At 43.6% G+C, this 26,627-nt stretch overlaps 2 protein-coding genes across 2 annotated transcripts in view; one reads left to right on the plus strand and one right to left on the minus strand.

Annotated features, from left to right (window-relative positions):
- Positions 1-26,627, plus strand: part of mocs3 (molybdenum cofactor synthesis 3) — a 120,678-nt gene that overhangs the window by 76,791 nt on the left and 17,260 nt on the right. Inside the window, exons 8-12 of the mRNA XM_038814503.1 lie at positions 1,422-1,484; positions 6,342-6,505; positions 16,234-16,281; positions 16,559-16,655; positions 19,568-19,678. Coding sequence (XP_038670431.1) covers positions 1,422-1,484; positions 6,342-6,505; positions 16,234-16,281; positions 16,559-16,655; positions 19,568-19,678 — 483 coding nt within the window. The remainder of the gene's footprint in view (positions 1-1,421; positions 1,485-6,341; positions 6,506-16,233; positions 16,282-16,558; positions 16,656-19,567; positions 19,679-26,627) is intronic.
- LOC119975043 (28S ribosomal protein S15, mitochondrial-like) lies at positions 21,873-22,629 on the minus strand. Its single transcript, XM_038814509.1, has one exon. It carries the CDS (start codon positions 22,627-22,629, stop codon positions 21,901-21,903), a length of 729 nt encoding a protein of 242 aa, XP_038670437.1. The 3' UTR covers positions 21,873-21,900.

Here is a 26,627-nt window from a genome sequence, read left to right on the forward strand (position 1 = left end):
GCCCCTCTGCTGCGCTATGCTGTGCAGGACGCAGCAGACCAGAATGATGAGGCCGACCCTCACCGATGGCTACTGGAGGGCCCCTCCTGAGTGGTCCAGGCACCTGAAGCGCATCTTGAGCAGCATAAACACCTCTCGACACACCCCTGGTCGCACGATGGGCATCATTGTAGCGATGCTCCGCGGCAGTCTGTGGCTTCCATATAGGAGTCATCAGCCATGACTGCAATGGATAACCCCTGCATGGGCGGAGGGGTCCATCGAACATGCCAGGGATGAAAGATTGGGCCAATATAAAAGAGTCATGCACACTGCCAGGGTACCTGGCGCAGACATGCATGATCGTCATCCTGTGGTCACAGACCACCTGCACGTTCATTGAGTACGTACCCTTCCTGTTCATGCACATGGCCCTTTCATCCGATGTGGGCCGTATGGCGATGTGCACTCTATTGATCGCCCCCGGACCATGGGTATCCGAGCAACTGCGGCGATCCCCGCGGTGCGGACATCCTGGTGGGCGCGGTCCACAGGGAACTGTATGTATCGGTTTGTGATGTCGTACAGGGCATCAGTGACGGCCCGGATGCACCTGTGCCCTGATGGCTGCGAGATGCCAGACAGGTCCCCACTCGGAACCACCCCGTCGCAAAGAGGTTGAGGGCGATCGTCACCTTGACGGCCACCGGGAAGGCATGTCCACCCACAGTCCCATGTGTGCCATAAGGTGGCAAATGTGGGCGACGGTCTCCTGGCTCATCCGGAGTCTCCTCCTGCATACCCTGTCCAGGCATGCGGCGCCGGTAAACACGAGGCCTCATCGGATGCCTACGTGGCCGTGGCACATTCTCCTCCTCCTCCTCGGTATCCTCGTGCTGTGGCTGCCGTCAACTACCTCCTCCCGCAGCGTCAGCCAGCACGACTGGTTGCTGTTTTTTTATATCCTATTAGAACGGCGCCGGCGTGACATCCAGTCACGCTGGCAGGACTTCGGCCATTCCAGCCCGGAGAATCGCTGGGCCACCGGAAAATCACCGCTACGCCCGCTTGCCCGATTCTCTGTGCAGTGGGGCGCCATGCGCCCATGCCCGTTTTTCCTCCCAGAGCCCAAAGATGTGAAGGTTAGGTGGATTGGCCATGCTAAATTTCCCTTAGTGTCCAAAATTGCCCTTAGTGTTGGGTGAGGTTACTGGCTTATGGGGATAGGGTGGAGGTGTGGGCTTGGGTAGGGTGCTCTTTCGAAGAGCCGGTGCAGACTTGATGGGCCAAATGGCCTCCTTCTGCACTGTAAATTCTATGATTCTAACTTCTCAAGGGCAACTAGGGATGGGAAGTAAATGCTGGCCTTATGAGCAACGCATTATTCGCATGCCATTAATCAATAACACAAGTGTAAATCTAATGATGTTTTTTCCATATAGTGCCTGGAATTCTGGGATGTATTCAGGCCCTGGAGGTGCTGAAGATTGCATCAGGAATGGGATGTATCTTTTTATTTCCTTACCAGTTTATTGTTTTGAGGAACATAAACCAAATGTTAGTTCCTAGGCTGCAAATGTAGCACTTCAGACAACTACAATGCACCCATGAAATGTTGTGCTACATTGGAGTAATGATGTGGAGATGCCGGTGTTGGACTGGGGTGAGCACAGTAAGAAGTCTTACAACACCAGGTTAAAGTCCAACAGGTTTGTTTCAAACACGAACTTTCGGAGCACTGCTCCTTCCTCAGGTGAATGTTCAGGTGAATATAGTGGTGGTGTACTGTCTGGTGAATGTTCACCTGAGGAAGGAGCAGTGCTCCAAAAGCTCGTGTTTGAAACAAACCTGTTGGACTTTAACCTGGTGTTGTTAGACTTCTTACTGCATTGGAGTAAGCCAATGAATGACAGCAGGAAGTGCTGAAAGTGAAATTGTCACATTGCAAATTGTGATTGAATTTCAGTAGATTTTGAAAGTCAGTAATAGTTTGAGTTACAATACACCAAAGACCACAGTAATAACAAAGAGTGATGCAGGGCAATACTGCCACCATGTGGCTGTTGTCAGCTTTTGGTTGTAACATTCCAATGGCTTCTTCTCACCGTAAAATTGTAGTTTAAAAACAAAGTGTGGGATTAACATTTTTCACTTTTCCCTCCTGTTTCCAAATATTTTCTCAAACTGCCCAGTTGATGCATAAAAATACATCAAAAGATTGATCTAGTCACAGATGTATGAAAAGCAAAATACTGCATGTCATAATATCCACCCATGTATATCATGAGATGCAGACAGGCAGTGATTGACGCACAGGATAGCACGACACAGAACAACCAATCACCAGACAGTACACCACCACTATAAAGCCCACAGGGCAGTAAGGCTCTCTCTCTCTCACAGGACACAGCCAGGGAGATAGTCGCAGTGCATGGGCCAATGAACATCATCACCATGTGATAGAGAGCTAGTCTGGTCAAGCCAGTAGGAAGTTATCTGTTAGGTTAATAGAGTGTCAACCCACTGCAGATTATATACAGCAATCAACAGGTTCAATAAAACAGTGTTGGACCATCTCCTGTGTCGGAAGCCTGTTTCTCGTTTTACTGCATCCAGTTGCAGTCGATGTTAGACCAACACAGATGACACATCACTGCAGATGCTGGAAATCTGAAACAAAAACAGAAAATACTGAAAAAATACTCAGCAGGTTGACAGCATCTGTGGAGGGAGAAAAGTTGGCATTTCAGACTACTGACTTTAAATTTTTGACATCAAATAGTTTGATTGTTGCCAATTCCCTTCTAGATTATTCCCACCTTAAATAAGGGAGGCATTTGATGACAGGAAGATAAAATGCTTTTACTTATAACAACTTCTCTCCAGCCTTTCCCCACTTCGGAAGGCAAGGATTCCTTGATGCTGCACACTTGCACAGATTCTACTTCCTCTGCTACCTCATCCAGTTGTCCACTGTTTATGTGTAATGTTTTGGTGTGGACTGACATGTATTTTAACTAATATATTTTTTAAATAGGTAAAAATACAATATATTATGTGAGATCAAGTGAAGCACAGTAAGGTATAAAAAGCAACCCACTATTACTAATACTGCTTCTGATGTTTGATTTAATCACTATAAATGAAAATATTTGTTGCAGCATCGGAATAGATTAAAGATTAAATTTTGATTTGATTTATTATTGTCACATGTATTAGTATACAGTGAAAAGTATTGTTTCTTGCATGCCGTACAAACAATGCATACCGTACACCGGGAAGGAAGGAGAGACTGCAGAATATAATATTACAGTTATAGCAAGGTGTAGAGAAAAGATCAACTTAATAGTGGGTAGGTCCATTAAAACAGTTCGAATGAAGTTTTAGAAGCATAGAGCGAGAGTAAAAGATAGAATTAGAGGGTATGGTGGGCACAGCTTGCAAGAAGTCACCTCGCTCCGGCGCCATCTTGGATTTATCTAATGCAATGAGCTTGGAATTTCCTGGGAAGTAGCTGGGCTAATGCCCTTTGAAATTGTCCCATGATATAATACCAAATCAGGTAGTAACATCAAGTGGTGAAAAATTGAACGTGATAATGACCCCCTCCGGGGAGAGAACACAAGAGGTGATCGTCTCCCTGGACGCAGAAAAGGCCTTCGACAGAGTCGAATGGAAATACCTCATAGAGGTACTGGAGCGGTTCGGGCTTGGAACAGGGTTCACCGCTTGGGTAAAGCTCCTGTACAACGCTCCCATGGCGAGTGTACAGACCAACAATACCAACTCCCAATACTTCCAGCTGCACAGGGGCACCAGACAAGGATGCCCACTGTCCCCGCTGCTGTTCGCACTAGCAATCGAACCGCTAGCAATCGCGCTCAGGGCAGCAAAAAATTGGAGGGGGATCCGAAGGGGAGGTAGAGAGCACAGAGTCTCACTCTATGCGGATGATCTGCTCCTCTATATCTCGGACCCACAAAGCAGCATGGACGGGATCATCGCGCTCCTGAAAGAGTTTGGAGCCTTCTCGGGCTACAAACTCAACATGAGCAAAAGTGAGATCTTCCCATTACACCCGCAAGGGGGGGGGGGGGGGGGCAGCACTAAAGGGGCTGCCGTTCAAACAAGCCCGACATAAATTCCGCTACCTGGGGATCCAAATAGCCCATGACTGGAAAGGGATCCACAAATGGAACCTCACCAGCCTGACGGAGGAAGTTAAAAAGGACCTGCAAAGATGGAACACACTCCCGCTCTCCCTCGCGGGGAGAGTTCAGACGATCAAAATGAACGTACTGCCCAGGTTCCTCTTCCTGTTTAGATCCATTCCGATCTACATCCCCAAGGCCTTTTTCAAAGCGCTGGACAAACTCATCATGGTGTTCGTATGGGGGGGTAAAAATGCTAGGATCCCAAAGAAGGTCTTACAAAAAACAAAAACCAGGGGAGGGTTAGCCCTCCCGAATCTACAACTCTACCACTGGGCAGCAACAGCCGAGCGAGTAAGGGGATGGATCCAGGAGCCAGAAGCTGAGTGGGTGCGTGCGGAGGAGGCCTCCTGCATGGGAACCTCCCTCCGGGCCCTCGCCACGGCAGCACTCCCATCCCCACCCAAAAAACACTCCAGCAGCCCAGTGGTGACAGCCACCCTCCAATCCTGGAACCAACTGCGGCAGCAACTTGGCCTGACCAAAATGTCGAACAGGGCTCCCATCTGCAACAACCATAGGTTCAAACCAGCACTGACCGACGCCACCTTCAAAAGGTGGAGGCAGGACGGGGGGACACTGACAGTCAGGGACCTGTACACGGACGACAGGATCGCAACACTGGACGAACTGACAGAGAAATTTCAGCTAGCTGGGGGGAACGAGCTACGGTACCTGCAGCTCAAAAACTTCCTACGAAAGGAGACAAGGACGTACCCACAACCGCCACGACAGACACTACTGGAAGACCTACTGGACGCAAGTATCCTAGAGAAAGGGAACTGTAGTGACATGTATGACCGACTGGTAGATAGGGACGACACCGTACTGGACGCAACAAGGAGGAAATGGGAGGACGACCTGGGGATGGAGATCGGGTGGGGACTCTGGAGCGAAGCACTGCATAGGGTCAACTCCACCTCCACGTGCGCAAGGCTCAGCCTGACGCAACTAAAAGTGGTACATAGAGCCCACTTAACAAGAACCCGTATGAGTAGGTTCTTCCCGGAGGTGGAAGACAGATGTGAACGGTGCCAAAGAGGCCCGGCCAACCACGCCCACATGTTCTGGTCCTGCCCCAGACTCGTGGAGTACTGGACAGCCTTCTTCGAGGTAATGTCCAAAGTGGTGGGAGTGAGGGTGGAGCCATGCCCGATAGTGGCGGTCTTCGGGGTTTCAGAACAGCCAGATCTATTCCTGGGGAGGAGGGCGGATGCCCTTGCCTTTGCCTCCCTGATCGCCCGCCGTAGAATCCTGTTTGGCTGGCGGTCAGCAGCACCGCCCAGAGCTGCGGACTGGCTGTCCGACCTCTCGGAATCTCTCCAAATGGAGAAAATCAAATTTGCCATCCGAGGGTCGGACGACGGCTTCCACAGAACGTGGGAGCCATTCATGCAACTGTTCCGGGACCTATTTGTGGCCAATGTACAAGAGGAAGAATAGTCGGGGGAAGGTAGCGGGAGGGGGGGGGGGGCTACAGGTTCGTTACGGGGGTTCGATGGCTAGCTAAGGCCCAAAACCAAGCTAAATAAACATGTTGAGGGGGGGGGGGGGGGGGCGCAGTTACTACTACGAAGATGCTTACCTGTAAATATGTGTGTTAATTTTTGCGTGTTTGTTTTTGTTTGTTTTTTTTTCTCTCTCCTAACAATTTGTAATTTGTTCAATATAAAATACGAAAACTGAATAAAAACATTTATAAAAAAAAAGTGGTGAAAAATGGGTTCCCCGTTCACTTTTTATTTAATCTGTTCAAATCTCATATACAATTGACTTTTTATATTTCTTCCCGACTTGCTGCTGGGACAAACCATTCCCTGACCGTGAGGTGAAGCTAAATGTGGACAGAATTTCTATTCAACAGTGAAAGGAAATGTTCTAATTTTCAACGATTCACCCAATCCCCATCCATCTTGTACTACCTGTTAATTAAGACAAAGAGAAATCATTTCCGAGTAGATAAAATTGATCTCATGGTGGCTCATATGCATTGCTAAATCAAATAGCTTTCTTGTTTAAGTAGCTGTGGGATGCATTTTATCAGCTACCAGCTGTTTGCGCAGCTGGAGTCTTTCAGTGGGAATAAATTAACCTGTTTAAAGTGACAGAAGTATGTTTTCCCAGCATGATCCTTAACGATAACCTCTTCAGCATCTTACAGCCAACAGATGTTAATATTTGATGCTCTGGATGCTCGATTTCGCACCATTAAGCTTCGACCCAAGCAGCCAACATGTGCAGTGTGTGGTGAGAATCCAACAGTGAAAGATCTGATTGACTACGAGAAATTCTGTGGCTCAGCAGCAACAGATCAGGTCAGAATCCTGTTCTGTCAGAGGATTGAAAGCATTAATAGAGGCCCAGATGTGAAATGGCTTTGTTGTTTTTGAGTGTTGCTTAAGAACAAAAAATATAGATTACTGTAATTACCATTTATTTCTCAATAATAGAAACTAACTTTTATTTTATTTTATCAAAGAGTCATCGGACTCGAAACATTAGCTCTTTTCTCTCCCTACAGATGCTGCCAGACTTGCTGAGATTTTCCAGCATTGTCCTTTTCGTTTCAGATTCCAGCATCCGCAGTAATTTGCTTTTATTTTAATTTCATTGTTTGAATCTGCTGCAGCATTTGTGGACATTTGCCTTTTTTTTTTGCTTTCTTGATATCTTTAACCCCTGCCTACATTCAGTTTGCGGCTCTGTTATCCCCTCCTTTGGCTGCTCCAGCATTTAGCATAATTTACCAGTGAACATTGAATGAAGGTAAACAGTTACCAGGTCCATGGCACTGCTGTTCTATAATTGTCTGGGTGCATGGAAGGGTGGAAATGGGGCCTGGGCAAGAGTCATTTATTCTTTTTGATGAGAAAAATTATAGTAAAACCATCTTCCTTCTGTGTAAGTCACGTACTTAGTGCTTTGCTTTGGCAGAACACAGGGAGATCGAAACATGAGTGGGCCACTCAGCTTCATGAGACTGTTCTACCATCTATTACATCATAGCTGATCTGTATTTCAAATCAATTTACCTCCCATCAATTGATACTTATGGGAAGATGGTGGCGCAGTGGTTTTTTTCACTAATCTAGTAATTCAGAGACACAGGGTAATGCTCTGTGAATCTGGGTTCAAAATTTGAATTCATTAAAAAACATCTGGAATGAAAAGTCTAATGATTACCATGAAACAATTGTTGATGATCGTAAAGGCCACCTGGTTCACTAACGTCCTTTAGGGAAGGAAATCTGTCATCCTTACCTGGCCTGGTGACATGTGACACCGGATCCACAGCAATGTGGTCGACTCTTAAATGCCCTCTGAAATGACCTGGCAAGCCACTCGGTTCAAAGGCAATCAGGGCAATAAATGCTGGCCCAGCCAGCAATGTCCACATCGATGAATTAATTTTAACAAAACTTCCCCTTCATAAAAATCATTTGATCTCAGTCTTAAATTTCATTTGATTCAGCATTCGCACACTTTTGGAGGAATTTCAGATTTTCACCATCCCTTGTCTGGAAAAATGCTTTTTGATTTTACTTTTCATAGTTTCAAAGAATTTACAGTGCAGAAGGAGGCCATTTGGCCCATCGAGTCTGCACTGGCCATTGGAAAGAGCATCCTACTTAAGCCTACGCCTCCACCCTATCCCAGTAATCCAGTAACCCCACCTAACCTTTTTGGACACCAAGGGCAATATATCATGGCCAATCCACCTAACCTGCACATCTTTGGACTGTGGGAGGAAACCGGAGCACCTGGAGGAAACCCACGCAGACATGGGAGAACGTGCAGACTCTGCACAGACAATGACCCAAGCCAGGAATCAAACCTGGGACCCTGGAGCTGAGTAGTAACTATGCTAACCACTGTGGTACCATGCTGCCCTTTTAACTGGCTTGACTTAATTTGAAGATTCCAGTCCCCTCTTTCAGCTTCTCCCACCACAGAAATTGTTTCTTCATATACTCTCTTGAATCCCTTCATCATTTTCCTGTGTAAGATCACCCCTCGACACTCTAAACTCAAGGAAATACAAACCAAGATTATGACATTTGGCTCCGAATTCAATCCTTTAAGCCTAACAGAATACTATACAACTGAAACATTGTTTCCTTACATTTGAATTCCAATCCCTTTGAAGTAAAGGTCAATATTCTAATAACTTGATGATTCCTTTTTGTATTTGCAATAGCTTTTAGTAATTTGTGTCCATTGACAGCTAAATCCTTTTGTTTCTCCATAACATCTAGTCTTTTATTATTAAGAAAATATTCCTACTTATATTTATAGATCCAAAATGGACAACCTCACATTTTCCACATTGAACTCCATCTGCCATACTTTTGCCCACGTATTTACACTTTCTGTGTCCCTTCGAGGCTTCCTGCTCTCATGTACAAAGCTTACTGCACCTCCTAATTTAGTGTTATTTGAAAACTTAGATATACAACTTTATTCCTTAATCTGTCATCAAAATGAGAACTTGAGGCCCCATTGCAGATCTATCATGAAACGTCCTTGGCAAGTTGGAGTAAGGTATATCCCAAAACTTTTTATTCATATGTAAAAAGCAACAGGGTGGCCAGGGAAAGGATTGGACCACTTCAGGACAGTGGGGGGGGGGAATCTATGTGTTGAGCCAGAGGAAATGGGCGAGGTATTAAATGAGTACTTTGCATCAGTGTTCACCAAAGAAAAGGACTTTGTGGAACATGATTCTTGGATGAAGTGTGTAAGTAGTCTGAATCATGTTGACATCAAAAAGGAGGGGGTATTGTGTTTTTTTTAAGACATTAAGTCAGATAAGCCTCCTGGGCCTGATGGGATTTACCCCAGAATATTGAGGGAAGCAGGGTAGGAAATTGCTGGGGCCTTAACTGATATCTTTGTATCCTCATTGGCCACAGGTGAGATCCCAGAGGACTGGAGAATAGCTACTGTGGTACTGCAGTTCGAGAAAGATAGCAAGGATAATCCAGAAAACTATGGCCGGTGATCCTCACGTCGGTAGTGGGTAAATTATTGGAGAGAATTCTCGTAGACAGGATTTATACCCATTTGGAAACAAATGGACTCATCAGCGATAGACAGCATGGCTTTGTGAAGGGGCGGCCGTGCCTCACTAACTTGATTGAGCTTTTTGAGGAGGTGACAAAGATGACTGATATGGGGAGGGCAGTGGATTTTATTTACATGGACTTCAGTATAGCCTTTGACAAGGTGCCTTATGGCAGACTGGTACAAAAGGTGAAGTCACACGGGATTAGAAGTGGCAAGTTGGATACAGAACTGTCTCGATCACAGAAGGCAGAGGGTAGGAGTAGAAAGGTGTTTTTTCTGAATGGAGGGTTGTGACTTAGTGGTGTTCCACAGGGATTTGTGCTTGGGTCTGTTGTTTGTAGTATACATAAATGATTTGGAGGAAAATGTAGCGGGTCTGATTAGTAAGTTCGCGGATGACACCAAGGTTGGTGGAGTGGCAGATAGTGTTGAGGATTGTTTCGAGGATACAGCAGGACATAGATAGGTTGGAGACTTGGGCAGAGAAATGGCAAATGGAGTTTAATCCGGACAAATATGAGGGAATGCATTTTGGTCGGTCTAACATAGAGGGGAAATATACAGTAAATGGCAAAACTCTTAGGAATATGGAAAGCCAGAGAGCAGCTCTGGGCGTACAGGTCCACAGATCTTTGAAAGTGGCTACACAACTGGACAAGGTAGTCAAGAAAGCATATGGAATGCTTGCCTTCATTGGACAGAGCATTGAGTATAAAAACTGGCAAGCCATGCTACAGTTAAAAAAAACCTTGGTATGGCCGCACTTGGACTATTGCGCACAATTCTGGTTGCCACACTGCCAGAAGGATGTGGCGGCTTTGGAGAGGGTGCAGAGGAGGTTTACCAGGATGTTGCCTGGTCTGGAGGGTGTTAGTTATGCAAAACAGGTACAGCACATAACAGAAGTCATTACAAGCACAGGAACAAATAAGAGCGAATGGGTAGGGGACAATATCCCCAATGTGTTCCCTCCACGGATACAAGCTCTGTCTGCACCAAAGCAGGATACAGTCAACACAGTTATATCGTACCCATAACTTCAAAGAAAAATAACAGAAGAATAAAAAACCCCGAGAACTCCAGAGCTAAGGAGGAATTACACGGACACCCACAACTGAGCTAACTGAGCTGAGGCTGTTCAGCACAGGGCTAAATCGCTGGCTTTGAAAGCAGACCAAGGCAGGCCAGCAGCACGGTTCAATTCCCGCAACAGCCTCCCTGAACAGGTGCCGGAATATGGCGACTCGGGGCTTTTCACAGTAACTTCATTTGAAGCCTACTTGTGACAATAAGCGATTTTCATTCATTATGCGGAGAGGCTGAATACACTCAGACTGTTTTTATTAGAACAACAGAGGTTGAAGGTGACCTGATAGAGGTCTACAAGATTATGAGAGGCATGGATAGAGTGGATGGGCAGGCACTCTTTCCCAGGGTGGAGGGGTCAGTTACTGGGGGGCACAGGCTAAAAATCTGTGGGGCTACATTTAGAGGAGATGTGCGAGGCAGGCTTTTTACACTGAATGTAGTGACTGCCTGGAACGCGCTGTCAGGGGAGGTTGTGGAAGCAGATACATTCAAAATGCAACTTGACAAATACATGATATGAAGGAGCTCCGCTCCGATAGCTCATGATTCCAAATAAACCTTTTACACCCAAAAGTCTTAACAAACCTTCAAACAGGAACACATTAGGTTTATATTTAATACGGGGACCTTTTTACAATTCTGAGTTCACCAAATGATCCATAGAGTCTTTGGATGGCAGAGATCAACAGCAGAGCAGCTCACTGAAAAACACAGACACACCCAACCTTAACCTGGTGTTGCAAGACGTCTTACATGGATAACATGGGTATAGAGGGAAACAGCACTAGGAAGTGCTGAGGGTTTTGGCCACGGGTGGTATCATGACCGGTACTGGCTTGGAGGGCCGAAGGGCCTGCTCCTGTGCTGAATTGTCCGTTGTTCTATCTCTGGGGAATAATACTTGCAACCTTCTTAAACAACAGAGAACATTCCCTCTATACCTATTTTTCAACTCTTTTCTCCCAAACATTTACCAATCTGTGTCACATTTATCTCCAGTTTAGTGTGCTGTCATTTATGGTAACCTATTGTGCTGAATCTTAGCAGTTGTTTTCTGAAAGTCCAAGTGAGAACATCCATAGACAGTGGTGGGATTAGAAACTAATATTTGGAGGATTGTGTCAAGAAACTCAGTGATGCAATCTTTTGCTGCATCTTGCAGTGTGCTGCTGCTAAATAATGTACCTGGCTAATGTATGTGAGGGGGAATGGTTTCCTATGTTTGGTAATCATAATAAATGTATATTTTAAAGGTAGGATTTTACTATACATAGTAAACAGAAGAATTCATCCACTGCCTTCCTGGAAAAAAGCCAGGTCAGAAACACAATTTTCAAAGGTGAAATCGTCAGAACAGATGTGACTAAGGCGGAGAGACTGGGAGAATGGGATGGAGTCCTTAGGGATCGGGGTTTGTGGAGCGCTTCGCCCAGTCCATGAGCATGGCCCCAACCTCCCTGTTGCTTGCCTTTTTAAAAAATTGTATTTTTATTGATGTTTTTGCATTTTACAAATATAATTTTAATAATATACTTTTACAATATCGCATCGAAACAAAAGAAAAAGAGAAAATAGCCCTGGGTATCAATGCAAAACAGGTACAGCACATAACAGAAGTCATTACAAGCACAGGAACAAATAAGAGCAAATGGGTAGGGGACAATATCCCCGATGTGTTCCCTCGACGGATACAAGCTCTGTCTGCACCGAAGCAGGATATAGTCAACACAGTTATATCGTACCCATAACTTCAAAGAAAAATAACAGAAGAATAAAAAACCCCGAGAACCCCAGAGCTAAGGAGGAATTACACGGACACCCACAACTGAGCTAACTGAGCTGAGGCTGTTTAGCACAGGGCTAAATCGCTGGCTTTGAAAGCAAACCAAGGCAGGCCAGCAGCACGGTTCAATTCCTGCAACAGCCTCCCCGAACAGTCGCCGGAATGTGGCGACTCGGGGCTTTTCACAGTAACTTCATTTGAAGCCTACTTGTGACAATAACCGATTTTCATTCATTCATTCATTCAACATAATCTAACTCCCTTCCACCCCCAAGGACACAGCACGCTACGATCCCACAACATGCAGTTTGCTTGGGCCTAAAAAGAAAAAAAAGCATAGAAATTCTGAATCAAAATTAAATAAAATTGGGGGTGGGATCTTCTTCGAACGTAGCGAGGACATACTAACCTGGCCAGCTCTGGCTCTGCTTATCTTCCTTCTAAGCGAGACAGGGGGAGACAACAAGAAGCACACTTCTCCCTCCACCACAAATGATTGTTAGACTATATAAGGCCCAAGTATTTTTAGGATAACAACTGTGTACAAATTGTCACGTGAGAGTACCCTTTATGAAATGGGTGTTTAAGAAATGTACCTTTAGGAAATGAAGCTGCTCATGTTACTGGAGTGATGTCAGAGTGTGGGTAGAGCTGAGCTCTACTTCTGCTTTTTAGTTTCAGTTTGAGAAGGAGCTTGGGTGTGTCTGTGTTTTTCAGTGAGCTGCTCTGCTGTTGATCTCTGCCATCCATATAGTCTATGGATCATTTGGCGAACTCAGAATTGTAAAAAGGTCTCCGTATTAAATGTAAACCTAATGTGTTCCTGTTTGAAGGTTTGTTAAGTCTTTTGGGTGTAAAAGGACAGCATACAGGTTACTTTGTGTTGTATTCTTTGGGGGGGGGGGTTTGATTAACTGGTTGCTAAGATATTCACTGTTTGTTTTAAAAAGGTTAGCTTGAGTTCATAAAATAAACATTGTTTTGTTTTAAAAAAACACTGGTCCATTTTCTCCTGTACCATACCTGTAGAGTGAGACGTGTGCTCCCCATACCACAATCTCTTAAAAGTTGTGGGTCAGATGAACTCCATGATACACTTTGGGGTTCTCTAAACCCTGACCTATAACACAATGCCACATTCAACATTCGGCTTGACATGACATGAGCTAAATCAGGATAAACAATGGTACAGGCCACCACACCCACATTATTCATTTCCCTGTAAAAGGAACAAATTGACAACATCAAGCAAACAACAATATGATCCACGGGTAGCAATGTCCAGGATAATAACCGAGATGTATAAATGCAAGGAGGTTCTCAGGATAAAGACTACTTCACTGGCGCATGAAGAAAGCCAAAATCAAGGATGAGACAGGATCAATGAGCACTCCTGAGGATCTCAAGGATTTCAGTGATTGAAGCACGAGACACCATCACTTCCACCATGTTGTCTCACCAGAACGCAGGCGGTCAACAACTAGGCACCGGCCAGGGGATAGTTTGGCTCGACCAGTTTGGCCAAACCCAACCCCTCACCACTGACATTCGGAACAAGACAGCACAGGACCAATGGATGGATGCCAACACCAGGCCTCGAGGACATGATTAAATGTGCTCCTTTGAAGTTCTCTATTACAAGAACCTCCTTGTGCGCCTCCATTAACGCACCCTTCAACTCTTGGAATTGGGCCTTGAAGACCTGTGTCCCCGCCAACATCTTCAGCTAGAACAGCATCTTTGTTGGTAGCCAACAACTGAATGCACAACGCAAAAGCAACTGCGCCACTAAAGGCACAGTCAAGCCGCCACGAACAAGCGAGGATTTTAAAATTCTAATTCTGCACTGTCATGCAGAAGCACAAACCAACAATTCTTGGGACATAATATAAACTATGTAACCAAGAAAACACAAAAAGGAAATGTGCCCAAGACCGAAAAGACGAATTAAAAGATGAACAGAGCCTGAGCTTGTGAAAATGCAGCTGCTCCTGCGCTCAAATTATTTGACCCCTCCCCCCACCTCACCCCGTTGCTTGCCATTTTAACTCAGCGTCTTGCTGTCATGCCCAGATGTCGGTCCTTGGCCTGCTTCACTGCTCCAGTGAAGCAAAGTGGAGGAGCAGCATCTCATCTTCTCGTTGGGAAAGTTGCAGCCCTCGGGAGTTAAGCAGCTTTAGATTGTGACCTTTCTCCTCCATCCTAATTCCTTCTTAAAATATCCCATACACGTATTGCTTCGATGGCAAACCCCCCCCCAACCTTCCCTTTTGTTTTGAAAGTCGCTACAATTTATTGCAATTGCTCACAGCTACACTTTAAAATCTAACACATCCTCCCTCTCTTCAGTTCTAACGAAGAGCCAGAAGGGCTCAAAATGTTAACTCTGCTTTCTCTCCTTACAGATGCTGCCAGACCTGCTACGTTTTTTCAGCATTCTCTGTTCTTGTTTGATGGGTCAGTGTCAGTTTGGATAAAAACTGGCTGAAGGGCTGTGGTAATTGGTTTTGATCAGACAGATGGTTGGAAGACAATGGATCAATGCTGGAAATATCACATTTTGGATATATAAACTTGGAATGTGGGATACATTGTAAAATTTTAATATTTGCCCATGATACCAAAATTGAAGGTGTGGCAAACAGTGAGGATGATACCAATTGATTTTGAATGGGCAGGTGAATATTTTAAAAAGAAACAAATTAACAAAGTGAGGGTTGATGCTATTGAAAGTGGGTCTGGAGAATTGATAATGAAAAACAAGGAGATGGCAGATGAATTAAATAGATACGTTGAATCAGTCTTCCCTACAAGGGGAAACAAGGGGCTGGTTTAGCACACTGGGCTAATTTGGCTTTGCCTCGATACAATATCATGATCTTATACTCCAGTGAATAAGGACCTTCAGACTCATTCATTACTGCTGTGGGATTTCAATATCCACCAGATAACAATGGTGGACAAGGCTCATGGAGCTGTCAGTAGTGTAACTGATACTTGCACATGTCTCTTGAGTCCTCTGGGTTGTCACACTCATTGTTAGTAAGGAGATTTCAAGAAAATTAGTGCAGTTAATATATTTTCCAAAGAAATAAAAATTAAGTTTGTTTGACACTAAAACAATGCAATTGACCCAGAGGGGAGAACAGGCCAGCTCCCGGTTCTCTAATGCCAATTTTTAGGTCTTCCTGCGTCCAACAGGAATCCGAAATTCTGCACTGTGTTTCTCAGTGATTAGTTGAAGAGTCTTGCTTGTTTTTGTCCTGCTTGTAGATACCTCTAAGAGTGCTGATCCGTGTTGGATCAAATGGTGGATTAACAATAATAATAATAATCGCTTATTGTCACAAGTAGGCTTAAATGAAGTTACTGTGAAAAGCCCCTAGTCGCCACATTCCGGCGCCTGTTCGGCGAGGCCGATATGAGAATTGAACCGGCGCTGTTGGCATTGTTCTGCATTACAAGCCAGCTGTTTAGCCCACTGTGTTAAACCAGCCCCTGGTTTAGAGAAAGTCTGCTCAAAAACCTGTGGAAAACTTGGAGGCAGTTGTCAGTAAGGTGAACAACGAGTGCTGTCTCTATGCTGTAGACTGAAAATTCTGTTTTTGTAATGCATATTTAAGGATGACTGTCTTTTTGTCACCAAGATATATTACTTTGATCATATAATGGTGGAAAGTACTTTATGGCAAGCTCTTATATAGGGGCTGGTTTAGCTCACAAGGCTAAATCGCTGGCTTATAAAGCAGACCAACCAGGCCAGCAGCACGGTTCGATTCCCGTACCAGCCTCCCCGGACAGGCGCCGGAATGTGGCGACTAGGGGCTTTTCACAGTAACTTCATTGAAGCCTACTCGTGACAATAAGCGATTTTCATTTCATTTCATTTCATATATCAGAAATGACAGGTACATCCTTGTACAATTTTACTTGTGTCTGCTAAGTGGAGGAGGTTGTTGCAATGAGAGGTCTGTCTCATGATTGTGTTTTATACTGTTTGAAGCTACAGTTAATAGCTATCAATTCATTTGTATGAAACCCCATTCACCTGTTGATTATTCTGACTCCTGACCTCTACCATTTCCTGTGCTTTCCCAATTCTAGTGCAGGACACTTCATTTGTTAAACAAAGAACAAAGAGTAACTGTACAGGTAAGATTGCTGCTTTTAGCTTCCATAACAAGGATGTATTTTCTACTTCTTTTTGTATGTATGTAAGAGTGGAAGTATTGAAGCTGTATTTGTTATTGAAAACTTGTTGATAGACTACATTTCATGTGCCTAAAAATGTATTATTGTAGAGAGGAGAATTTTCATGTTGCAACTTATTTAAAATATTCATAAATCTTAAATTGTTAACAAGAATCTATCTAAATTGCACATAACACCCAGCTACTGCTGTTAAGATTTTTCTATCCCATTACTTCAGGAATATAAACAACTATTGGATCAAGGTGTTCCTCATGTCCTGGTAGATGTTCGTCCGCAGGTGGAAGTTGATATTTGCCAGCTACCTCATTCTATTTGTATCCTTTGTTGACTTTATTTTGTTTTGATCATCATTTATGCATTAGGTACGCTCAGTGATGGAATAAAATGAGCATGATATCTAAAAGGAATGATGAATGTAAATAGTTTTCCAATTTAGGTTTCATGTTTACATAACATTTCAAAATTGTGCCCTCAAGCAGCCATTAATTTTCTTGTTTTTACATACCGATGTTTAAAAGTGCAACCAATTGTATAATATTGTTGTAAACTAGTTTAAGTTTTCTATATTTCATTTAGTCATAATTTGTTTTTCTTTTGATATAATTTATATCTAATTACATTACTCTTATTTTATTGACACCACTGTATTGTAATCAACACACTTATGCAAAATCTACTTTTGATGACTTGCAGGGATTGTTAGGGATATGGGAGGTTGTGTCTTTTCTCCCCACCCCAAGGCAAGGTCAACAATGCTTACATCCCAGGAATGAATTTTAAAACTCCTTTACATCAATTTTATAAACGATTCATTTGATAGTAAAGAACAAATAATTTATTTGAATATAAAACTAGAAAGTTAAAACTAATATTGCAAAACCTTTGAATTTTCAATGCTTTTATTTACATTATTTGACCCTTTTTATAAATTCTTCTTTAGTTAGATTTTTCAAATTATTTTATGATGTATTTTATAAACATTGAGATTTTAGACAAACATCATAATAGAATTTTGTTTACATTGTAATTCTAAAGCAGTAACTTCAAGGGATTTCAAAAATAAGCTTGTAGCAATTTTTAGTTGAATATTCATTTTTGCTTCCATTACTAGATTAAGGGAATCAGGCAATAATGTACATCCTTGTCTTAGTCCAATTGTTGATCTAACCATTCCATCAGTTTTCTATCCACTCTAACAAGTCCCTACGTGCTATTATAGATGTTTTACATCAGTCTGACAGTTCTCCTAGGAATACCAGGCATCTTCTAGACATGCCGTGTCACTTCTCGTGATGCAATGTCAAAGGCCTGTTTAAAATCTGTGAAGCTGTTTTAACAATAGTTTTGTGTTCTATAAATTCTTGGAAACCTATTTAACATTAACAGTTAAGCTATCATATTTCAACCTGATTTAAAACCAGCTTTTCATTGTGCAATGCCACCCATGCTTATCTTTTCATTCTCCTCTGCAGTACCTTGGTAAATTCTTTACTGGGTATACTCAGCGAGCCAATTTCTTTATAATTGCTACATTCACTCTTGTCTCCCCTTTAGAATATTGGTAGTATTATTCATTCCCCAGTCTTTACATAATTGCTCTTCACAATTTTTGTTAAACAGTCTTGCCATCACCACCACAATATGTTCCTAACCAAGGGACTGCTCTGTTATTATATTATGAGTGTCAACAACCTTGCTCTTTTTGAATATCAATAGAAATTTTAACTTTTTCTTTGAATGTACTCTATATATCGTCTCAGTCTTCAAAATGTTATTTCCATTGTTTGTTTCTTTGCACTTTTTTGGCCTAAGCCAGCTGGTCATTTATCCAAGGCTCTCATCACCCCTGGCTTCTAGTTTTATTTCTCTTGTCAACTTGTTGAATTTGATCCTCCTATTAGGATCAGTTTTTATACTTGTCATAAGGTAATTTACTTTTCATTCATTCTAAGATTTTTTTCCCGTTATTCCTTTATGCTTCTTAGTATTTTTAAGTCCCAATTTTTTTCTGCATTTATTAATATCCCATTTTTAGTGTTCCACATCTCCTCTATGTTGTTTATTAAGTACAATTTAACTTTTCATAGTTTTTTCTGATGTCTGGTTCTTTCAATTTGTGTTGATCACAGATTTTTGTTTTGAATTGTTTTATGGCAGCTATCATTCTTGACCGTACTAATGCAAAAACATATTCATGGGCAGAGCTGCCATCAACTACAAAGATTGCTGCATGACAGAGCACGTGATTGGAGTTTATTGAGGCGGCACTGTTGATTCACAGCGCCAGGATCCCAGGTTAGATTCCCGCTTGGGTCACTGTCTGTGCGGAGTCTGCACATTCTCCCTGTGTCTGCGTGGGTTTCCTCGCACAGTCCAAAGATGAGGTTAGGTGGATTGACCATGCTAAATTGCCTATTAGTGTGCAAAAAAGATTGGGTGGGGTTACTGGGTTACAGGGATACGGTGGAGGTGTGGGCTTAGGTCGGGTGTGTTTTTCAGGACTGGTGCAGACTCGATGGACCGAATGGCCTCCTGCACTGTTAATTCTATGATATATCCTGGATTGAGATATGATTCAGTCTAGTTTTAATTTGGATTAGATTGGAACAAATTTTAATTGTGCTGTTGTGAATTATGTTAGGTGTTTGCCTTCCATTCATCCTACTGTACCTCGTGTTTGAAGATGCTTACATATTTTTTCACAAACATAAATTGTAATAGTTGCATTAAATCAAAATCAAATTTTTTTTTTGTTATCTGTTTATTACTTTGCTGTTCACATTATGGAAGTTTCTGTGTGAGCACTGCTGCCTCACAGCACAGGGGACCTTGGGAGATTTCTGTGTGGAGTTTGCACGTTCTCCCTGTGTCTGCGTGGGTTTCATCTGGGTACTCCGGTATCCTCCCATAGTCCAAAGATGTGCAGGTTAGGTGGATTGTGAAAAATTGCCTCTTAATGTCCAAAGATGTGTAGGTTAGGTTGTGGGAATAGGGCGGGGAGTAGGCCTGAGAAGGGTACTCTTTCGGAGGGTTGGTGCAGACTCGATGGGCCATATAAACTCCTTCTGCACTTTAGGGATTCTATGATTCTATGAGGGGAGGAATGCTGGCTTTAAAGGCATTTAATTTACAACAGGAAATTTGTTTAATTTTTGCATTAATAATGCATATTCTTGTTTTCAAATGAAAGAATGACAGTAATATTGTTTCCTATGCACAACGTCAGATCTTCCATTGGCTAAATTAGAGGAAAAGAATGCCGAATTCATAAAGCTTTTGCAGAATAGCATCAACACAAGTAGAAAGGAGGCAGTGGCTGATATGATTGCCTTTCCAGGTACAATTCTGACAAATGTAAAATACATTTATGATCATTACAATTATGTTTTTTACTGAGCTTTACACATAAGGACAACTGTGGGTATCGGCGTATATATATTTTTGTTCTGCCCCAGAACCTTTTGACCCGGCTTTTGGGACCTTTCGCTGTCTGCCTTGTTGGTTTCCGCCCCATACCCTCCTCCTCACTTTCTCTCCCCTTCCGCCTCCCCCATTCTTCCTTCCCTTTCCACTGTGCTTTGTGGCCCATCAATGGAGCCCCCTTCTCCCCCGCTCTATTGGCTGTTGGCTACAAACAAGTCTTGATAAAAGTTGGAGAATGGCTTCTACGTCTTGTGGAAGCCCTCTTACAACCCATGGATGGTGAATTTGATTTTCTCCAGTTGGAGAAATTCTCACAGTTCGGACAGCCAGTCTGCAGCTTTGAGGGATGCTGCTGATCACCAGCCGAGGAGGATTCTTTTGTGAGTGATTAGGGAGGCTAAGGCTAGGGCATCAGCCCATCCCCATAAAGGGTTCTGACAGGTCTGATATCCAGAAGACTGTCACCTTTGAGTTTGGCTCCACCCTCACAACCTTGGACATTGCCTTGAAGAAGGCTGTCCAGAACCTGACAAGTCTGGGGCCTGCCCACAATATGTGGGTGCGGTTGGCCGGACCACCTGGCATCGTTCACATTTGTCCTCCACCTCCAGGAAGAACCAGCTCTGGTTAGGTGCGCTCTGTGCACCGGCTTTAGCTACATTAGGCTTAACCTTGTGCATGTGGAGGTGGAATTTGCCCTGTTCAGTGCTTTGCTCCAGAGTCCCCACCCTATTTCTATCCCTAGTTCTTCCTCCCATTTTTTACCTTGTCTCGTCCAGTGGGGAGCATACCTCCTGCAACAGTCGCCCATACAAGTCCCTGCAGTTTCCCCTCCCTAAGTCACCTGTATCCAACACCTCCCCTACCAGTGAATGTCCCACGCCTGTGGGTACATCGTCGTTTCCTTACAGAGGGTGTTTTTGATCTGTATGTGTCATAGTTCGTTCCCTTTGGGAAGTTGAAACCTCCCTATCAAATCTTGTAGCATTGCTAGTCTATCATCCATGTAGAAGCCACTAACTGTCAATGTACCCACCTCTGTCCTGTCTCCACCTTTTAATGGTGGCATGCATTGTGGCTGGCACGACCTGTGATTGTTGCAGATGGGGGCCATGGTGGACGTTTCAGTCAGATCGAAGCCTCCCATGCTTTTTCTTTGCAGGACTTTTCACGCATGCACAAACGTCATGATCATTTGTCTACCGTGTTAAAAACGGCCTTGGGGATGTAGATCGGTATAGATCTGAACAGGAAGAGTAACCTGGGCAGCACGTTCATCTTGATCGTCTGCACCCTTCCTGCCAGGGAGAGTGGGAGTGTGTCCCACCTCTGCAGGTCCTCCTTTACTTCCTCCTCCAGACTTGTCAGGTTCCATAGAGTTCTCTTTGTTAGCAATGGCTAAATTTGTCCCAGAAAACTCCAAGCTTTTGTTTTTGTCTACATTAATAGTCAAGCTGTACGGGGACTTACTAAGTTGTTTATAATTTGGCAGCGTGTTCAGTAGCAAGGCAAGTTACGGTTATGTTTTGTAAGATTATAGTAGCCAAATTAAAAGATAAACTTTTTTGGTATAGTACACAATGCACAAACACGTGTTAGGTTTTATACTTGCTTCTGAATCCTATTCTGCACTTTTATATTAGCTTCTGCTCTTTTCAAAATGAATTCTAAAACATGTTGCTCAAAATTGAACCAAGATTCTTAATGAAATACACCTTTGTTTATAATGCACTCAATATATTTTAACAGATGAAATATTTCTAACTTCTACTGTTTTAATTACTTTCAGCATTTTCTTATTTCTGGCTATAGATCTAATGCAGTACAGTTAACTGAGAAATTAAAGTTTCCTTTTCATACTAGTAAACTTGAACAGTTTTTAACTATTATAAATTAGCTGGGCACTTAAAATTGTTGCATGTCAAATAAATAATATTTTGGTAAGGAATTAAGTTTCCATTTCTGCTTGCAAAATATATGTCAAACTAGTTTTTTATACAAAGCTAAAAAATTTTTTTTAAATAGACAAAATTTATTAATCTGACACTGAAGTTTCATTGTCTTCTCTAAAAAGACATTTACTGCGTACAACAGGTATACTGCTGGGCTGAGTGTATGCTCCACATGAACTTCTAATCAGACTGCTGTACCGTCACTCGCTTTCTTATTGACAGGCTGGCCTTTCTCTAAAGCTGCTACTTTCTGCTTCTGCTGTTCAGCAGCACGCAGTTTCTTTACCTCTTGGAACACCCTTATGCAGAAAGCTTTCTTGGCAGCCCACCGCTGTGTCACCTTCCTGTAATACTCTGGAGGGAAGGTGTACTGAATGCCCATCTGGGTACAGACATTCTCAAACACGTTGTAGCGCGTTTGTCGGAGATACTTCAACAGCGTCTTCTGCCTGTCAATTGCCATTAGCATGTAACGTTTGTGCGTCTTATCCTTCCTGTGTACCTGCAGGTGCTCTTGGTAATTCTGGATTTTTGCTGTTAAGATGACAATTTGTACTTCTGTGGAGCCAATGTCACTGGGACTCCTCTGCACCTTCTCTACCAGCTGGCTAGTTTTCAGTTTCAGCTTCTCTTTGCGCGTTGCCATTTCCAGTGACAGCAGCTTTCGAACCACGTCATTGGTCATGTTCATTAACTCCAAGTCTTTGTAGTCCTTCTTCAGCACGATTGATGACAAATCATCCAGCTGGCTGGGAAATTCTCCAGCTTTCCTTGAGAGACTGGCATAATTGTGTCCGATTTGCACCAAACTGGCACCAGGCGGCTTTGAGGCTGCTCCTGCCACTCGGCTCCCCGCCACGATCACGGCCCGAGCCCCGGGGCCCAACAACCGGCAGAGTGCCTGGCCCAGCATCACCCACAAAGCTAAATTTCAACAATTCTTTCAATAGAAAAACTTTTAAAACGCCAACTAAATTCTAACATACATTTACACAATAATCTAAATTTGAAACTACATTTTAAATTGTTGTGAACATATGCCTCTCTTCAAAAAATGAAGACATATGACGAGCAAGCCTGTCCTTATTCAAAGACTTATGGTTTGGGTCCCTGCCTCCATTCAAAGAATGGGGAGATCTGGAGCTAGAAATTTAACATATTTCAATTTCATGAACAGTTTCTCTCAAGTAACACTAAGGAGAACAGTGCATTCATCCAAAATACTGTGTTTCTTTTTGGAAATAGCCAGAAAGAATCCAGTTCCAGAAGACATCAATTGTTCAAGGAAAACTGCAATTCCCCGCCGCGCCACATTTCTGCCTCACCCCACTGGTGGGATGCTCCGTTACGCCGGCCGGTCACTGGGATTTCCCAGTGTGGGGCAACCGCACGCTGTCAGGTACAACGGAGCATCCCGCCGGCGGAGAATCCCGCCCCTTGTCTTAATTCTTTAGCACACGAAGGACCAGTTCACATTATATTAAAGAAGTATATTTATTGTCCTTTTGGATTGACAAGTTGATCAGTTATAATTTCTATTCCTTAATGACTTAATATTGTGTTGCAAAGAACCAACCTTTCTTCATGCCGACTTCCGGTGGTGGCCATTCAGTAGTGGTTCCACACAGGGCAGCTCAGGCTCGAAGGCGTAGACCCGAGCTCTTTTTACCCCAAAACAGGAGAACTTTGACAGGATGTGTAGTTTAAGGTGTAGAGGAGAAGGTCCCCCTGGGAGTGGTTATCAGACCCGGTAGAAGAAAATGAAAGACCTGGCCAAGGAACTGGAAGAGCCCTGTGGCGCAGTAGAAATTGGAACAATGGCAGAGGGGGAAGGGTCGTCGCAGCTTGGAAAACCCCAGATGGAGCAGTTGATGACATTTATTAGAGAGGGGTTTCACCAAGAAAGAAAGGAAATGCAGGAAGACCGATCGAAGGCCATCGAGGGAGCGGTTACACTCCTGAAAGGCTCGATGGAGAAGGACGAGAAGTGTTTTGGAGGCACAGGGGTCGCAAATACGGGAGATGGAGAGGGTGATGTCTGACCACAGTGATCTGGTAGTGGCATTGGAGGCAGAGGTGGGGCTCCTGGGGGACCTTTGCAAGTCGTTAAGAGCAAAGGTGGAAGAGCTGGAGAACAGAAGGCAGAACCTGCGTATCGTCGCCCTGCCTGAAGGGGTGGAAAGCACGAGTCTTACGAGATACGTCTCAAGGATGCTGGCAGAGCTGTTGGTGATGGGATGACGGACAAGGCCCCAAAGGTGGATAGAGCACAGATGTCTCGAAGGCATAAACCAAGAGTGGGGTAGCCGTCATGGGTGGTGATTGTAAGGCTCCACAAGTTTGTGGAGAAGAAAAAGATCCTGCGGTGGGCCAGGAAGAAATGGAACTGTGAATGGGAGGGAAACAAGGCCTGAATATACCACAACATTGGAACGGAGCTGGCAAAAATGTGTGCTGGGTTCAACAGGGCCAAGGCGGCAAAAAGGGGGGTTGGTGTTACTGAACCTACTGCACTACTATTGGGCAGCGAATGTGGAGAAAATGAGGAGGTGGCGGTGGGAAGGAGAGGTTAAAATTGGTTAAGATGGAGGAAGAGTCCTGTAGGGGGTCCAGCCTGAAGGCCATGGTCCAGTTGTACAATCCACAATAAAGGTGTGGAACCAGCTGACATTTTTGGATGATGGGGATGTCGGTGTTAACACCGTCGTGTAAAGGTGGCGCAGTGGTTATCACTGCTGCCTCCTGCGCTGAGGACCCGGGTTCGATCCCGGTCCTGGGTCACTGTCTGTGTGGAGTTTGCATATTCTCCCCGTGTCTGCGTGGGTTTCACCCCCACAACCCAAAGATGTGCAGGATAGGAGGATTGACCATGCTAAATTGCTCCTTAATTGGAAAAAAATAATTGGGTGCTCTAAATTTATTTTTAAGAACACCGTTATGTGGGAACTACTGGTTTAAGCCGGGGTAGACAGAAGGTATGTACAGGAGGTGGGGGTGGTGAGGGCGAGTGATCTATAGCTAGAAGAGAGGTTCACAAGCCTAGAGGAGCTACGGGAGAGGGTAGAGCTACTGAAGGGAAATTAATTTAGGTATTTACAAGTAATGGATTTTGCACGGAAGCTGTGGGAAGGGGAGGAAGGCCGACATCGTGGCCTTTGCCTCTCTGGTTGCCCGGCAAAGAATTTTGCTGGAATGGGTGGTTGACTACGCCGCCAGAGGTGGTGGCCTGGCTAGGGGATCTATACGACTTCCTCCATTAAAATTAGGGTTCAACAGAGGGCTTTGAGGCACGGTGGGGGTGGTTCATGGCCATGTTTGAAGATTTGCTTGTTGCACGGGAGGGGGAGAGTATTCCCTGGATTATTTTTGTTTTTGTAATAAAATACAAACGTTTGGAATAAAATACATTTGAAAAGAACCCTTCTTCATGCCATATAAGGGTTAGAGGCCCAGCCATGAAAGTATATTTTTTGTTAAGCGAAAGCATGCTTTTTGTTTTTCTTTTAACATGCTCCTGACTTCAAAGGGGGATGTCTTCTTGACAGTTTTGTAATCTTTGAAATTTGCAATCTGTGAAGTCACACATGTATGCTTCATGCAAGGATTAGAAATTCTAAGAGAGCTTTTTTGGTAAACCCTATTTCATAAATTGGGAGATCAGCGTATAGCCCTACGTTAACTTTTATTAATGTATTTAAAGTTGGTATCATAGCTGCACACATGCCGAGTGAACCTAATTTTAGCCTTTCACCTGGAATCTCTGCAAATAATGCTGAACTCAATCCACTTCATGTATTAAAGGAATCAAAGTCTGCGATATAGGCAGCACAGGGTGAATCCGTTTAATTGGTGACTTTATTCTTGAACAGCTGGAGAATAGGATAGCACCTTCAGTTTAAGGAAAAGCACATGAGAGGCTTTACTTCCATATTTTAAAATTCAGCTGCAAGCTTGTTTGAAACCAATGCCAAAACTTGCCTTATATTTAGAAGGGAAAATATCAAATAAGGCACATCCACTGACTGAGTATGGATAAGACTTTCTTCTAGTTTTTGAATTCTGGCTTTGTGTTTTCACAAAAGTTGATTTAATGCCAATTCATAAGGCTTTGAAATGAGTGTAGAGTGTAGCAATGTGTTTTCTATCACAGGTCACAACTCATGTTGCCTCCAATCCCTTTTGATGGCTTAACAACTTTGCAGCAAATAAATTCTGCCAGATACTTCAGAGCAGGTCGAAGGAGGCAGGATATGTGGTTGTGCAGAAATGTAATAGTGGAGGATGGTTGAAATTGAGATTCTTTTGTAGTTACAGCCAAGATGTGCTCAAAATTGTTTTCTCTTCTCCTGCAAGAGAAAAGTACAGAAAGAGCATCTGGGAAATTGTGTTGATCAAAGTGTTATTGCTCATTGCTGAGTGAATACTTACTTCAAGCATAATGAGTGCATGGGGTAGGCATAAACCTAAACATGACTCATCAGTGCATCATTGGTGATGAGGGCAAGTGGCTGTTATGATTTCGGTATGGGTTTTGAGTCTTGTCATTCCACAGCATATTGTCACTCTTCCAACTTGATAAACCAGCATACTTGAGTTTATATCCCACATCAGATCAAAGTTTCCCTTAATAATTATGTATTCACCTTGGTGCCTTTGATGTATTGGCAAATTCAAAATCATTTAAATAAAATGTTATTGCATCGGAGAGTTTCATGGAAAATGGTTAACAAATATTTTCCCAGCAAGCTCCAATTAACATCAAGCATAATGGGGCAGCACGCTAGCATTTTGGGGGAAGCACAGTAGCATTGTGGATAGCACAATTGCTTCAGATCTCCAGGGTCCCAGGTTCGATTCCGGCTTGGGTCACTGTCTGTGCGGAGTCTGCATATCCTCCCTGTGTGTGCATGG

This window comes from Scyliorhinus canicula, chromosome 1 (assembly GCF_902713615.1).
Source record: "Scyliorhinus canicula chromosome 1, sScyCan1.1, whole genome shotgun sequence".
NCBI classification, from domain to species: Eukaryota; Metazoa; Chordata; class Chondrichthyes; order Carcharhiniformes; family Scyliorhinidae; genus Scyliorhinus; species Scyliorhinus canicula.